The 15,215-nt window shown below is 53.0% G+C and overlaps 5 protein-coding genes across 5 annotated transcripts; 2 read left to right on the top strand and 3 right to left on the bottom strand.

Moving 5' to 3' along the window:
- Window positions 1-1,186: 1,186 nt before the first annotated feature.
- On the bottom strand, window positions 1,187-4,795 carry AYO20_11710 (hypothetical protein; the record flags this gene model as incomplete). Its single annotated transcript, XM_022649927.1, has 3 exons — window positions 1,187-4,074; window positions 4,155-4,594; window positions 4,653-4,795. 3 exons carry the CDS (start codon window positions 4,793-4,795, stop codon window positions 1,187-1,189), a joined length of 3,471 nt encoding a protein of 1,156 aa, XP_022494094.1.
- A 1,158-nt stretch (window positions 4,796-5,953) lies between these two features.
- On the bottom strand, window positions 5,954-7,812 carry AYO20_11711 (hypothetical protein; the record flags this gene model as incomplete). Its single annotated transcript, XM_022649928.1, has 2 exons — window positions 5,954-7,101; window positions 7,167-7,812. The coding sequence occupies 2 exons, from the start codon at window positions 7,810-7,812 to the stop codon at window positions 5,954-5,956; spliced, it is 1,794 nt and encodes a 597-aa protein (XP_022494095.1).
- Window positions 7,813-8,526: 714 nt separating this feature from the next.
- AYO20_11712 (hypothetical protein) lies at window positions 8,527-9,642 on the top strand (the record flags this gene model as incomplete). The annotated part of the gene is made up of 1 exon (XM_022649929.1): window positions 8,527-9,642. One exon carries the CDS (start codon window positions 8,527-8,529, stop codon window positions 9,640-9,642), a length of 1,116 nt encoding a protein of 371 aa, XP_022494096.1.
- Window positions 9,643-9,904: 262 nt separating this feature from the next.
- Window positions 9,905-12,268, bottom strand: AYO20_11713 (hypothetical protein; the record flags this gene model as incomplete). The annotated part of the gene is made up of 8 exons (XM_022649930.1): window positions 9,905-10,124; window positions 10,265-10,801; window positions 10,850-10,947; window positions 11,008-11,144; window positions 11,201-11,454; window positions 11,506-11,760; window positions 11,927-12,195; window positions 12,263-12,268. 8 exons carry the CDS (start codon window positions 12,266-12,268, stop codon window positions 9,905-9,907), a joined length of 1,776 nt encoding a protein of 591 aa, XP_022494097.1.
- Window positions 12,269-13,713: 1,445 nt separating this feature from the next.
- On the top strand, window positions 13,714-14,646 carry AYO20_11714 (hypothetical protein; the record flags this gene model as incomplete). Its single annotated transcript, XM_022649931.1, has 1 exon — window positions 13,714-14,646. One exon carries the CDS (start codon window positions 13,714-13,716, stop codon window positions 14,644-14,646), a length of 933 nt encoding a protein of 310 aa, XP_022494098.1.
- Window positions 14,647-15,215: the final 569 nt, after the last annotated feature.

Below are 15,215 nucleotides of genomic sequence, written 5' to 3' on the forward strand. Positions count from 1 at the left end.
CCCCCCCTCACCGGGGAAAAAAGAGCGAATGCCTCGCTCGGTGCATCATAACAACTCCTGATCCTCCTTACCGAACACGGCCGACCCTTAAAAGTCTCTCTCTTACATCATGACAAGCTGGACGGATCATTTCTCCATCTATGCTACCGGATTGGAACACCAAGACCAATCCTGCTGGGGGCGTGACGATCGTCGACGGCGTGGAACCGTGATGCGTTGGTGAACAAGCATGGCTCGACCCGGACCAGGATAGGTGGTGAAAGGGTCATTCCACGGTCTGAATGTCATGGCAATGTCAACTCATGGCTGGCTCTCGACGAATGGTTACTCAACATACTATGCGTCTGCGGGCCTTGCAAGCCCCTCGTTCCTCCTAATCAGCCTCCACAAGATGATGATCGACGGCGGCAGGGTGACGATGACCCCCACAATGGCTACGATGGCCTCGACTGAGATTCGGGACATTGTTGCTCTTTGGTTGTGTCGTTTAGTCAGGGAAGAGGATTTGACGTGAGAGATTTGGTGATGGCTGAAGAGTTTTCGAAGACGAGGACGGGCTGCTCGAAGGTCCAAGTTGATGTTGATATACTTATGAAGGCAACGATCCAGATTTTGGCAATCCGTACTTGCACGACCTCCTCACTGCGCCCGCCAGACCCAAAGCGGGATCCAGCGCCCATTCGACGCTCTTGGCCCCCTTCTGAGCCTCGCTCCCAAAATCTGGGAGCTCCTGGTTCGTCAGCGTTTCTCACGTCCCTGGCAGATGGCTAGGCGGGTCTGTTTGGGCGCTGGCACGCAAGATTTTGGTACCGGCGAAGGAGACGAAAGAAGCAACGAACCCAGAATCTTGATCCGCATTAGATGTTCAGGCTATCGAACCCCCACTGCGTCAGCACCTCAGATTTTGGCTTCTGGCCCACATGCCAGATTTTGGTTCTGCCAGCCTTGCATGCACCAAAATCTGATGAGGACGCAATTCCCTGCTTTCTCCCGGGCAGGCTGATCGTCAGTTGCGTGGCATCACAGGAGTATCTCTCCCCCTCGTTGACATGAAGTGGAACGTTGTTCTCAACAAGATCTGTTGATCCCATTTCTCGACCCAGGAGAATCCTTCCCTCAAATGTCACCCATCTCCAGTTGTAGCATTGCTAAATCCACACCCATCTCATCTCCAAATTGCAAAGCCTCAGAATTCTCGACATCCATCCGTCGCAATCAAGTCCGAGAGCGCATTCAGCTGTTGAGCATGGTTTGCTTCCAGAAGGCGTCGAACAGCTATATGGCCGTTGGATGACGCAAGTTGCCGAGCCCGCTCATATTGTTGGCTTCCTGGGCCTACAACCTGCGCTCCCGCATTCAGAAGAAGTTGCACCATATCAATCCGACCATACTCAGACGCCCCCTCGAGGGCTGTTTTCCCATCGACCTTTGCGGGTAAAGCGTCGATCTCGGCTCCCTTGTTGAGCAGCAGACAGGCAATGCCGAGATCCCCCTTGCAAGCTGCCAGTTGAAGTGCGGTTGCTCCGGACTGATCGCATGGGGGTGAATTCACATCCGCGCCTTTCTGCAGTATAAATTCAACAATGTCCAAACAACCCTGCTCGGCAGCCAGCTGCAAAGGTGTTCGTGAAAGCCTCCCAACTGCCTTCGTATTCACCTCGGCTCCTGCGGTTACTAGCATTTCGGCCAGTTTGAAACTCTTCCGCCGAATGGCCTGCAGCAGAGCGGTCCCATTGGCTTTGTCACTTATTCTTTTGTTGGGATCCACGCCCCCATTCAAGAGCTTGCGAACCATCCATAGATCCATGCTCTTGTCAAGCCTGATTGCAGTTCCAAATGCAGATTCGTTGTCCTCTGCCCCTCCTGCACTATAAGATTGCTGTCTGCGCTGAGGTCTTACGATTGTGCTTGGGTTTATACCATTTGATAATAGTAATTCAACCATGGCAGCGTCCGCCGATTTGATAGCTTGCTGCAGTGCCCGACAACCAAACCCACACGAATAGTATTGGAATCGCTGGAACTTGGCTGTCAGAAGCAGTTGCATAAGAGCTGGACCCCCCCAGACAGCGGGAATCAAGGACCAATCATCGGGTTCCGCGCCTAACCTCAGGAGATAGTGAACGGTGTCAACATCTTCGTTGCGAACAGCAGCCGCAAGCGCCGTTTGTCCGGAATAACGACCGGCGGGAGTGTTGACATCGGCGCCTGCATCAATTAAGATTTGAACGCTCGTCAGATCACGCTTCTCAACTGCCACAGTAAGTGCTGGCTTGTCTGTGCCTGGCCCTGGCGTGTCAACATCAGCTCCGATCTCGATTATCTCTTGGATTAGGGGATGGTACCCCAATGACACTGCTGCTGGTAGCACGGAAACAACATAACTTCGAGGCCAGGAGCATTCGCAAATTTCAGCAGCTGTCATGTTTACTTCCGCCCCAGCGGCCAACAGCCGTCGTGACAGATCAATAGCTCCTCGACGTATTGATTCCAAGAGAGCAGTGGCGCTTGTCTTCTGATCCTTGGCGTTAACATCTGCACCGGCCGCAAGAAGCATCCCGATGACGTCGTCCCGACTCTGAGCTATCGCGCAGCGTAGAGACGTCCCAAGATAATGTACTGCGATAGCCTGGAAGGCTGAATTGTCGCTGAGAAGTAAGCGAAGCACTGCGATGTCTCCCCTTCCAGCAGCGGCTTCAATCGCTGCAGTTAAACCCGATGCATTTGCAAGCTCAACCCCACATGTAGAAAGGGCGTTGATCAGCTCCTGATTTCCACGGTGTATAGCTGCAACGAACGCCCCACCGCGGCTGCTTTCTCTTGTGTTATTGTCTGCAAGGTCCCACAGGAGCCAAAAGATCTCAGACCTGGTTTTGCCCGCAGCTATTTGAATCATTTTAGTTGTGATTCGAGCTTTGGTACTGAGGAGCTTGATGATCTGCAATTTGCCTGTCCCGACAGCAGAAAGCAAATTTTCTTCGGTGCATGGCGCATCGGCCTCTAGCAATAGTTGAATCAAATCGACATTGCAACGGCCCAACGCAGCTCCTAGTAGGTTGAGCGGTTCCTCGTAGTCATATTGAGCTGTGACATGCACATTTGCGCCAGCTCGAAGCAGATGGCGAACAACAGTAATCACGTTGGAGACAGGTGCTCCTTTGTTGCGTACTGCTTGGAAAATTGGAGTAGACCCAGTAACAGGATAGGCAAAATTTGGATCGGCACCAGCAGAAAGAAGGATTCCGACCAGTCGTGGAAGACAACTTCTTGCAGCCTCAAACAGTGGGGATTCATCCGAACCTGGATTGACATTTGCGTGCGCGTCGAGCAGAAGTTGTACCAGACCGATGTCCACATTCTCGAGATCATCATCATAAAAAGTATCGTATTCTTCACCCAGAGATCTAATAGCAGAGGTCAAAGGCGATTTAGAGTTCGATCCCGCGCTTTGGATATCTGCCCCAGCATCTAGCAAAATCTGCACGAGGTCGAGGCTGCCTAATTCGCATGCACGTTGAAGTGGCGTGAGTGAGAGCCTAAATAGCACAGGGATTCGCGATTGATTGAGATCAAGACCAGACCGCAGTATGGCTTCGACCATCGGAGCGTTCCGCTCTTCGATTGCAAGGGCGAATATGTTTTCCCTGAGTGCTTCTATGGTCGGTCCGCCAACAGACATGAGATTTTCGAAAAGACCGGCTTCTTGCGACCGGCGCTTAATCCAATTGTAGATCTTACTGCTAGTCTTCGAGTCCGTCTCAACCAAGTTATTCGAGATCATGAACAGAGCGAGGTTCAAAAAGTTCACTGCCGGTGGTGGTGGCATTGCCACATCCAGCTTGCTAGGTTGGCCACAGAGTATTTCGTCGGGTATCAGTGCCTTGAGGTTTTGACGGAATGATTTGGACTGTTCGTCTCCGTCTGCCTCGTTGTTGAAGCGGCCAACAATGCTCGATTCGAGATCTTGGAGGCTGGAAGAAGACACTACACCGTCACCTCTGGGACTGCTTGCGTAGGGGTTTTCTGCGAGTTCAGAGTCAGCCGCATTCTCTAGAGACCGGCCCAGGCGGGATACTGGCATTGATAGGAGAATAGGTTTGGCGAAAGGGTTCCATCAGGCCACCATTGCTTCCTCGACCATAGGGCTGACCTACCTTCAAGATTGATTCTGTGATTGAAATGTGCGAAAGGAAGAGAGCTCGTCAATAAAGATACGTAAGTCGTGGGTATTGGTATGAAGGAAGCCGTTTTTGGTGAAGCTGAGGTTAATGCTGCCGGCGCAAGTATCGGGGTTTGGATCGTGATTCCCTCTGGTGTTCGTGGTGATGGTGCTGTTGTCACGGTGAGCGGCGTCAACATGATGGAAACGGAGGACCAGATACCGTCAAAGTCCAGTACCGAACGCGATCGGTATCTGGTGATTGCTTTCTTGACCTTTTTGGCCTTCATAGGAAATCCATCACTGCACACTTCGCTATCCTTGTTGTCTCGTTTCCGTTTTTGGATCTTGTGTGTGACTACCTTCCATTCGTCTTTGGTCAAGTTCTTTCGAAATTCCCATTTTTTATTGAGGTGGGCCTCAAATTGGGCTTTGCTTTAAGGGAGTCAGGACTCTCGTCAATGGGTGAAGATGAACCGGGACTGGATCTCACCTGGCACGAAAGCCATATTTCGAGGCCATTTCCCTCATGAGCTCCTCAAGACTGTGATCTTGAATCAGGTAGAAGGTGCGAATGGTGTCTCTGTGCGACTCCCACACCGAATCAACCACGTCATCACCGACTCGGCTAGACATCTTGCCTGCTTTTGTCGAGAGCAATACTCTAGCTAAACGGCGCAGTCTGATTGCAAGAAATAAATGAAGCTTCGATCCTGGCGATCAGAACTGACAGAGGTGGGAAGAAGTCTTGAATTACTGTGTTGCAACAGCCTCATTAAAATCTTTTGGATTTGCGCCCGACTTACGAGGGGCACGAGCAAGTCGCATTTCATTGGGCCGTCGTAGGCCTCCCACGCTTCCCAAAATCTGGACGACCCCAGAAGCCCTTGCATAAGTGACCATCACCAATCCAAAATCTTGCGCCACATCATCTCTAATTCGCCGGATTTTGGACACCTTTGACTCTGTCAAGACCCCCAAAGCCAGCCGGAACAGGCGAGTGACGTGTTTAGCGGATTAGCTGGAACCGACTCCCACTAGGCGGATGCAGTGACTAGCTGGGACGATGTCGGATTCCATGCAGATTTTGGCATGATTGACCAAGGGGTGAGCGCAGCACTAGGCCCGGCCATGGGGGTCCAAAACTAGGACCTCGTGTCCTAAAACGGCAAACCGGTCAAGACGAGCCGGACCGTCCCAGTGCCAAGAGCGCGTCCACACTTGCCTCGCCATTATCCAAAGTTCTTTCCCGAATGAACTGAAAATTCGAGGCCGCAGCGAATCCTCGAGGCTTGTGTCCAATAGGTAGACATGGCGCAGAACTAAACAACTGCCTTATGCCGAAGTCCAAATTGTTCGAACTCGTTCTTGTGACGTTCAAGGGCACGGGACCACAACACCACGCTTCAGGCACCGTACTCCCTCCCCTTTACAACCATTGTTCCGCCTCATTAGCCCTTCTCTCACCCCGCTCCATCTCTCTCCGGATGTCATCTTCCAATCCCTCCATCCCTCCTCTGGGCCTTCCCCTTTCCCGTCTTCCCCTTCGCCTGCTCCCTCTGCCGCTGTCGTCGTAGCTTTCCAATGACCCATGTACATACAAGCGAAGGGTCTACCGCGTTTGCACAAGACCGTGTGGGCAACAGACTGGATTCTATGCTATCATCTATGAGCCATTGATATTCAGATATTCTAGATGACACTGACAAGTCTCGAATGAAAATCTACAGTACCACTGTACGCGAGGTGGCTTGCAGTACATAGTGGCCTCGGTGTCAACTTCATTCCTCTAGGTTAGAGGGAAGCCTTGACCTCACCACCCTGCCGACCATCGAGGACGAAACCATCCCAATTCTCCAATGCCTTGCGACACTCCGCCTCGTACTGGGCAACGCCCCCGAGGTAGTTCAGCTGCTCTCGCTTCTTGCCGGGGATGTTCGCCCCCATGTACCACGAATCGGCCAAGGGGAACAAAGTCTTCTCGTTCATATCTTGGATCGCGTCACCCCATTTCTGTGCGGCGTCGGGCGTCACCTCGATCGTTTCGACGTTTTCCCTGCGCATCTTCTCGATGGCGTCGGCGACCCAGTCGCCCTGGCATTCGACAATGGTGCTCCCATTGGCCAGGGCGGTTGGTGCTAGGGGCGACGGGTCAGCACAGTGCTCGATTTCTTCATCCGAAAAGCCATGTAACTCACCTTGAGGGCTGTACACCATAAACATGTTGGGAACACCGGGCACCATGAGACCCAAGTGTGTCTTGACACCGTTCTTCCATTGTTCCTTGAGGTCGACCCCATTCCTATCCTTGAGACCCATATTCGTGTAGCTGCCAGTGATTGCATCGTAGCCTGTAGCCATGATAATATAGTCTGCCTTGTGTACTTTACCGTCGGCAGTTTGGATTCCGTCGGCGGTGAATCTCTCGATAGGATTGTCCTTGACACTGATGAGATTCACGTTTTCTCGGTCGATGCACTCATAATAGTCCTGCTCTAGACTAGGTCGCTTCGTGCCGAACGGGTGTGGCTTGACCTTGGGGGCCACAATCTCTGCTTTCCGTGCATCCTTGATCCGGGCCTGAACTTTTCGTCTCCAGAAGCTGTATATTAGGTCGTTCGCTTGCTCGTTGAACACGTAGTCGCGGAAGCCACCCATGGAGAAGTTGAACCCTCCGCGCTCCCATAGTTCGTTCCAGCGCGCTTCGCGTTCCTCGTCGGTGACTTTCAACATCGATCTAGATTCGGCAGTGTGTGGGAGGCCACTCCGGCTCGCTCTTGTGGCCTTGAAGAGTAGATCGTAGGCGCCCTTGTACTGGTTCTGCTCTTCGACCGACATCTTCCGCTGTTTCATTGGAAATGCCATGTTTGGCGTGCGGCAAAAGACGTGCAGCGTGTCGGCCAGCTTAGACACGGACTGTGTGAGTTGGACACCGGTAGCGCCTTGAACACACCACCGAGTTACTCGCGACTCCTTGCAGCTAGGGTTTGACGAAGCAATCACTGACCTTGTCCGATGATCGCGACACTCTTCCCGCGAAAGTCGAATGCGTCTTCCTCGGGAAATCCAGCAGAGTGCAACAGAGTACCGTTGTAATCCTCAATGCCAGGATATTCTGGCAAGTACTTTCGATAACTCGAGCCCGCCGCAGCAACGAGATACTTGCATCGAATGTGGAGCCCAGACTCGGTAGTGACGGTCCACCCGAGGTCCTTGTTGTCCCAGGTGCAATCGACGACGTTCTGCTGAAGCCTGATGTGCTCATTCAACCCCAGTGCGGAGGCGGCGTGGTGGAAGTACCGACGAAGCTCATCGTGGGCCGGGAATCTCTCGCTCCATGACCAGTCCTTCCAGACTTTGTGGAGGCTGTATTGATAGTACGGCACCTCAGAGTCTACACGGGCACCCGGATACCCTGGGACAGAGTAAGTGTTTCTGAACAAAGTAATTTGAGGTTGAAGGGACTCAGCACGATTCCAGTGCCACACGCCTCCTAAGCCATCGGCGGCATCAATGGCAACTGCATTCAGCCCCTTTTCACGCAACTTGTAGAGAGTGTACAAGCCACCAAATCCGCAGCCAATGACAAGTGCGTCTAGATTCAGGTCGGCGCTGCCGTTGACGCCGTTGGTGACTCCGTTGGACTGTGCCATGCTTGGCTGGTATTCAACGCAATGAAAGAAATCGACCGCCCCGGTACAACGAGATTGCCGGAGCTCTTAGAAACGCTGACAGAGTGTGAGGGCATCCAACATTTTGACCTAGCAGGCCCCCGTAAAAGACATATGTGCCTCATAGAAGATATGTCGAGGGATGCCACCGGCGGCCAGGGTACCCCACGCACTGTCAAAGAGACGGGGCATCCGGGTAAGTGTTGGTGGACAGACCTGCGGATCATGCCATTGGTGCCAATTCGAGGACGGTTACGGCTAAGGGTCTATACAATGCCAACCGACACCTTTGTACTCGGTACCCCAACCGTCGAGCCGGCTTTGCGTTGGGACTCACAAGGCCAGTGAAAGTCGAATGGGATGTACCGGTACCATCTCCCAGGCTCACTATTCCACTTACACCTTGCTCTAGGGTGGCTGCCCTAATCTGAACTGGACGGCAAATAGGAAGACATGGGATCGCCGCACTATGTATATGCGAGCCAAATTGTCCCCCTGGTACCGATTTCAAATGCAAGCGTGTTCGAACTTCCCAAATGACCTTGCGCTGCTTTCTTTGCGGCTCCAGGGAGATTTCCAAGATGCAACCAATCCCTTCGTCTCGCAAGCCCGACTATACTCGGTTATCGTTTACCGGGGAACCGAGTCCCAATGGTTTGTATTTGTGGCGTGGAAGGGTGGCAAATTGTCTGTAACATGACACTACCGTCCATACCCGACGGGTACCATCAAAAGACCCTTCAAGAGCTGGCAGTATGGGGTGGGCAGTGGGCAGTACAAGGCATCATCCAACAGGCGGAAAACGACAAAGGGGAAAACAAAAGGCCACAGAACCTGCCTACACTCGGTCACACCACCCGCAATAACGGTCGTGTTGGAAAACAAGACAAAATGACCGGTCATCGGGGTCCCCTGGACACGTTGAGCGTGTACAAGGACATTTCCAATCGTCTCATGAACACCAACCCGCCGCTGGACCTCGAAGGGCAGCGCCAGCAGGTCGGGAGGCTCGGTGACTTGGCTACTGAGCCTACGGAGGTGACCTACGAGGAGGAGACGGTGCCCGGCAGCAACCTGCCCGCCATATGGGTCAAGCCCGTGCACGCGAACCCGTCGCAGGTGATCCTCTACTTCCACGGCGGGGGCGGGTTCGCGGGCTCGCCGTCGAGTCACCGCAAGCTGGTCGGCCACCTGGCCAAGCGGGCCGGCTGCTACGGCCTGGTCACGGACTACGCCCTGGTGCCCGAGTGTCCGCTGCCCGCGAACCGGCTGGACGGACTGTCGACGTGGAACTGGCTCACGGGCGAAAAGGGGTTTGCGCCCAACCAGATCGCGCTGGGAGGCGACTCTGCGGGCGGCAACGTCGCCACGGGGGTGGCGCTGTCATTGAAGGAGCAGCACCAATCGCTCCCGGCCGCGGTCGTGGCCTTTTCCCCCTGGATCGACATGGAGAATCTCGGCGAGTCGCTCAAGAGCAACGCCGACACAGACTTCCTTAGTCCGCCCGGCATGGCCGACATGGCGGTCGCGATGTACTTGGGTGGGACGACATCGCCAAGGGACCCCTTTGCGAACCCCCTGTACGCCAACTTCACCGGCATGCCGCCCATGAACATCTCAGCCGGCGGGGCCGAGACGTTGAGGGACGACGCGGTCCGGCTGGCCGAGCATGTGAAGAAGGCCGGTGTCGAGACCGAGCTGGAGATCGTCCCCAACGGGCAGCACGTCTATCACTTTGCGGTTGGCAGGGAACCTGAGGCGACGCGGACGGTCGAGAAAGTCGGTGACTGGCTTCGTGCGAAGCTGAATTAGACGATCATTTTGGAGATATCGACAGTTGGTCTATATGGAATATTGTATAGATCTAGGCTTGTGCACGCATGGCAGTTTGGCTCCGATGTACTTGCCAACTATATCCCTTTTGCAAGGTCAGCTTCCAGGGCCCCAAATGTCAAAGCAAAGACGTGTGCGTACAGATCTATCTTTGCGATTCTCGCAAATCGACACTGTGTGGTCTAACAATCTAGATGTCCACAAAAATGGTTGACTCTTATTCCCTGGCTACAACTCATCTTCACAATCGCGCGGTCGACGACTGCTTCGTCGGGCACAGCATCTCGTCGACGTCAAAGGTTTTCTGCACGTCAGCCCCGTCCACTAGGCCCAAGTACCACGACTTGTCACTGTCATCGAGATCGCGGAGCGAGTAGCCGTTGCCGAGCCAGGCCCACATGTTTCGTGAGTGGTAGTTGATGTCGAAATCTTCGTAGCGCGGCGAGGACATCAGCTCGAGGCTGAGAGTCTGTTAGCAACATATACCTGTACAGGATGAATGGGCTCCCCGGGGAAAACTCTGAAGGAGCCAGTGTTCAAGTGGGCAATAACAGATAGAACGGGGACGAGAAGAGCATAGGAAATTTTTGGAGGGCCTCACTATTGAGCACGACTTCCCGGATGCAGCATCACACGCCCATCAATCTGATTTCCTTTGAACCAACTGCGGCAGTGTCCACTGTAGACCATCCGCTTGTTGAAGAGATCGGCATGCTCGGCATAATCGTCAATGCAGCGCTGCTTCGGTGTGAGGTCGCGGATGTCATCCGTCTGCATCTTCTTGACCACCGAGATGATATAGGTGGTAAAAGCCTCGATCATCGGCATGGCACTTCCCTGGCCGAGGGGTCCGTAGGGTCCATAGAATGTGAGGTAGTTTGGCATCTGAGGGGCTGCAACTCCGAGGTAGCTCACAGGCGTCTTGCGGTAGATATCTTGTAGGTTGATACCATTGGCAGTGATGGGAAACCGCGGGACCCACGAGGTATTGAACCCTGTTGCGAGAATGATGACGTCGACCTTGTGTTCGTTGCCCTCGGGATCTATGAAGCCGTCGGGCGTCACCTGCGTCAAGCCGCCGTGTTTGAATGTGGTCACGTTCGGTTGCAGTAGCGCTTCGAGGTATCCAGTTCCAGGGCTGTACGGTGTTAGCGATCAGGGACTGTTGACCAGGATAGAACCATACGTAGGACGTCGACATCCCAGGGGGAACTCCTTGGGAATCAGGGAATCCACAAGATCTTCTCTATCTTGCAATCTCTTCCTCATTTCGCGTGCCGCATACTAATGGCAATCCGTTAGTTCTGGCCGGTTTCAAACTCCAAAGCGCAATGGGTGGCCTACTCGCATTCCACCATTCGACTGAGGCGTGTTCAGATGAAAAGCCAAAAAGTCGCCGTTCATCTCCAGCTCGACGGCCTTGCGGTACTTTAGATAGTACTCTGGATCGTCTCGCAGTAGCTGCTTTTGCTTCTCTGTATCTAACTCAATGTATCAGCGGCACGTCCTCTCTTCAAGACTGCTCCTGAGCACAAACATGCAAAGTTCCCGCCATTTGGCCCAGCGTACTTTTGGGCAAATCCTGGAGTGATCCACGTAGGGGAGCGGATCCAGGTGTATAGGTGTGATGCCTCTTGGTGTACATTGGCAACGAGCTGGATGCCGCTAGAACCGTTACCGACGACTGCCACTCGCTTGCCTTTAAGCGGAAGGTCCTCGGGATAGCCAGCAGAGTGTGCAACAACTCCTCGGAAGGTGTCGAGGCCACTGATGTTGGGCCAGTTCCAGTCACTAGCCGTGTTGGTCAATACCTAATTGGAACTGTGGATTGGAGGCACTGACTTCAGAAATCCCATGGCATTCACAAAGACATCACAACTATCCTCAATTTTCTTGTTCGTCGTGAGATCAGTTATCTGTACTTTCCATTTCGCTTCCTGGGCGATCCATTGCGCATGATCGACCCGGTGTTGTAATCTGATGGCGTTGTACAATTGATATTTATCGGCCACGCTCTTGAAGTAGCGAAAAATCTCTGGAGCTTCGGAATAGAACTTGGACCATATCGCTGGCTCCCAGCTATACTGATATGTCACACTGGGAATATCACACGCGCAGCCTCTAAAGATTATTGAACATGTTAGCCTTTTGCCAGCGAGTCGAGCCTTGAGCAGATCAAATGGCCATGGAGAAGGATGGCGAGCGAGGGTTCGCACACACTTTCTCCCCCCAAAAGGGGTATCCGCTGAGAAGATGGACTTACGGATATCTGTTTTCCAGCCATGTCCCTGCCACTTCAGCGTTCTTTTCATATATTATCAGGTCGACATTCTTGAGATCCCGCGCAGACTTGGCTAGGCTAATACCTGAAGCACCCGCACCGACGCAGATCACCTTCATGGGCCTAATTGGACCTGAAGGTCTTTCGTTGATGGTATACCCTCGGTCATTGGTGGTTGGCCACCCGTACCGCGCGGGACGTTCATGCATAGGCACTTGCACTCTGTTGGCCTTTTTGACCTGCTTTTGTCCCTAGAAGACACGAGGGCAGTATCAGCACATCTGACACAGTCAACAAACAGGTGGTTCTCTGACTGACCTCCATTTTTCGTCGATATTCCCAATCGCGAAAGCTGTGTACCAAAAGAAAATGTTTGAACAAACCTGGGGCCCAAGTCGCTAAACATGACGGCGACCTAAGCTGCCCGACCGTTATGGTCTCTATACACCACAGCGGATCGTCTCACTCTACCGGAGTCTCATCGGTTAATGCCTCCCGAGCAATCTCGGCATAGTGTTTTCCGCCCCGGGAGAAGGAAAATGGGGGAGCACCATCGATAATCTCTTTGACCAGGGCGGGCAAGCATCAAGGTCGCAGGTAGGGAACATCTTCTTGATCATTACTAGAACACGGCCAGACACTCGCTGGGAAGGCCACTGTAAGTGCAGGAGGCCCGACAGTTGTGGCGTTGATTCACATGGACAGTATATGCGGAGCAAGGATTTCCGAAAAGACGCATATTTTATTGGTTGAGTAGCGGTGGCGTACCCGATTGGCCAACTGACAGTCTGGTCACGTGGCTTACACGTGATCTGCTTCCCCACAATGTTACCAGCCCCTCGGCCTTCCAACGCTTTAGCCCTCTTGCCCTCCTCCAACCCTACGAGGTGCCTCGTATAAACTATTTTATTTGTTGTTGTCGACTATTGGTCTGTGGTATTGGTGCAGAAAGCGATAGTGTTCGCTATAACAGAAGCTTGTCCAGCCGAGCTGGACCGTCGCCGCGAAATATTCTGCCTCATATACCCTATGCTCAGATGTATCGAGAAAGGGTGGAATCGTTCGTCCCCCTGGAAAAGTGAGTCAATGCAACCAGCAACATGATACACCTATCGCGCTGATCGGAGCGCCGTGTGTCCGATGGCATGACCCAAGTTCGTCGGTCTCTTTTGGCAGTGGGAGGACCTTTTGATCAGCGCATCGACCACCATCTGTAGCCTCGTCCGATCCACGCAGTCCGGCCCAAGACCGGAAGCCTCCATCATTATGTAGAACGACTTGCGTCAAGATCTTCTCTTCCTGGATCGGAACCTGCGGAAGGTGCCTGTTCCTCCTGCAAACAGCGGGGCATTCTAGCTTTACACTTTGATAATCGACCTGCCAAGTTCCAGATTAGTCGTCGCCTACAAGGACAGAATATTCCGTATGGAGGAAGTTGACAGAAAGGCTGTGGAAGTTGCCCTCATGCATGAAGGTGGCAGGGAAGGGCGGCAGAAAGCCCCACGTGATTATGGGAATAATTAGATCACTAGTCCAAAGTCAGCCGCAGCTGAATGAGACGGCGACTGCGAATAAAGTCTGCAACACAGCCTCCCCAGCCCGGCGGCTCTGAGGGCAGGGCATATTTTGTTCAGTCTGTCTTCTTCCCACATACTTGTCGTGTCTGGCATTCACTTTTCTTTCCAAGGACCACCTTCATTGTCTGATCTCATCGATCCGGCCTTCCGTCAAAAACAAATCCATCAAAAGGACCCCTCGAGGTTGGAACCATGGTCATTCTAGGCGGCCTCGAACTTGTCGCGGCAGGATACCTGCTGAAAGAAATCCACAACGACAGCAAAGAGGAACAAGAGAGGGATCGTGAGAGACGAAGGAGAAGGCGGCGTCATTCTCGTGAAGATCACCATCGCCCTCACTACGATGACCCCAGCCCGAACCGTCCCTCTCGACCGTACCAGCAACAGCAGCTGCGCCCACCTCAACAGCCCGGCGGTCCGCCCCGACCATACAGCGCACCACCTCCACAGAATCGACCACCGATAATGCCGGTCGCGGTCGCAAATGCGCCAATGTGGCACCCACAACCACAACAGGGAATCCCCCCTCAACAAGGTCCGCTACAAAGCTACGGGACGTGGCCGCAAGGACCACCATCACAACAGCAGCAGCGACCTTCTCAGCCTCAGCCTCAGTGGCAAGGCAACCCCCCTCCTCAAAACAATATAAACGCCAACTTTGTCCCTCCGCCTCTGCAGCGTCCTGCCACAGTGTATCCGCCGCCCGGCGTGCACATTGACATGAAGACAGGCAAGATCCAGCATGATATGTATCCGCCGGAGATGCCTCGCGACCAGAAAAAGCCGGGAGAAGCACGAGAGTACTACGACGGGGGTCGTAAGGAATTTCAGCGGGTACGGGAGAACTCAATGCCCACGCAGCAACGGCCGCAATATCACCAGCCTAACGGAGGAGAGAACGGTCTCCAGCATACCTACTCACAACCTCAAATCAACGTCACACCGGTACACAAGCCTACACCCCCACCGCGAGAAGGGTACGTAGAACTCGATGCCGAGACTCCTGGTAGATACCGACCCTATGGCAATGAAAAGAGCGATAGAGGAAAGTCGAGCTCGTACTCCAGTCGGTACAGGGGTGATGACATGGATATGCGCGATCCCCCACCTGCGTATCGCGAGTGACGCAGGAGATGTCAAAAGGTCAATGCTTGATTGGAGCAATGTCGCAAAGGCCAGATGAAAATGATTTTGCCAGAGTTATGACCATCTGTGGAATACGAGGGGATGTGCCTGGGAAAACTACAACAAGATTGGATTGGTATAATGACGATGATCATGAATAATATGGCTCGTAGCTGGTCTACTGAGCCACAAGAATATACCTTGTTGACTACTCTGCGACCTTTGAATCTCGAGACTGTGACGCTTACCATCCGAAAAGGAGGGGCATATATTATACATATCCTTGTAGGAGGTACTTGGGAGTGTCGAATGCACCTTCGAAGGAACAACTCAATAACGCTCAGAAGACTCGTTGATTTTTTCTTTTCTTGTTCGACCATGCCTTGACCTCCTCTGCACCGAGTAACACACACACACACACACACACACACACACACACACACACACACACACACACACACACATACACACACACAAACACGCACAGATACACATGTAGCTTGCTTGGGGTAAATAAAAAAAGAAACAGAAACAAAAAAGGAAGATTTTTTGCCACATATAATAGAGTA

This window comes from Fonsecaea nubica (genome assembly GCF_001646965.1).
Source record: "Fonsecaea nubica strain CBS 269.64 chromosome Unknown Scaff188, whole genome shotgun sequence".
Lineage (NCBI taxonomy): Eukaryota > Fungi > Ascomycota > Eurotiomycetes > Chaetothyriales > Herpotrichiellaceae > Fonsecaea > Fonsecaea nubica.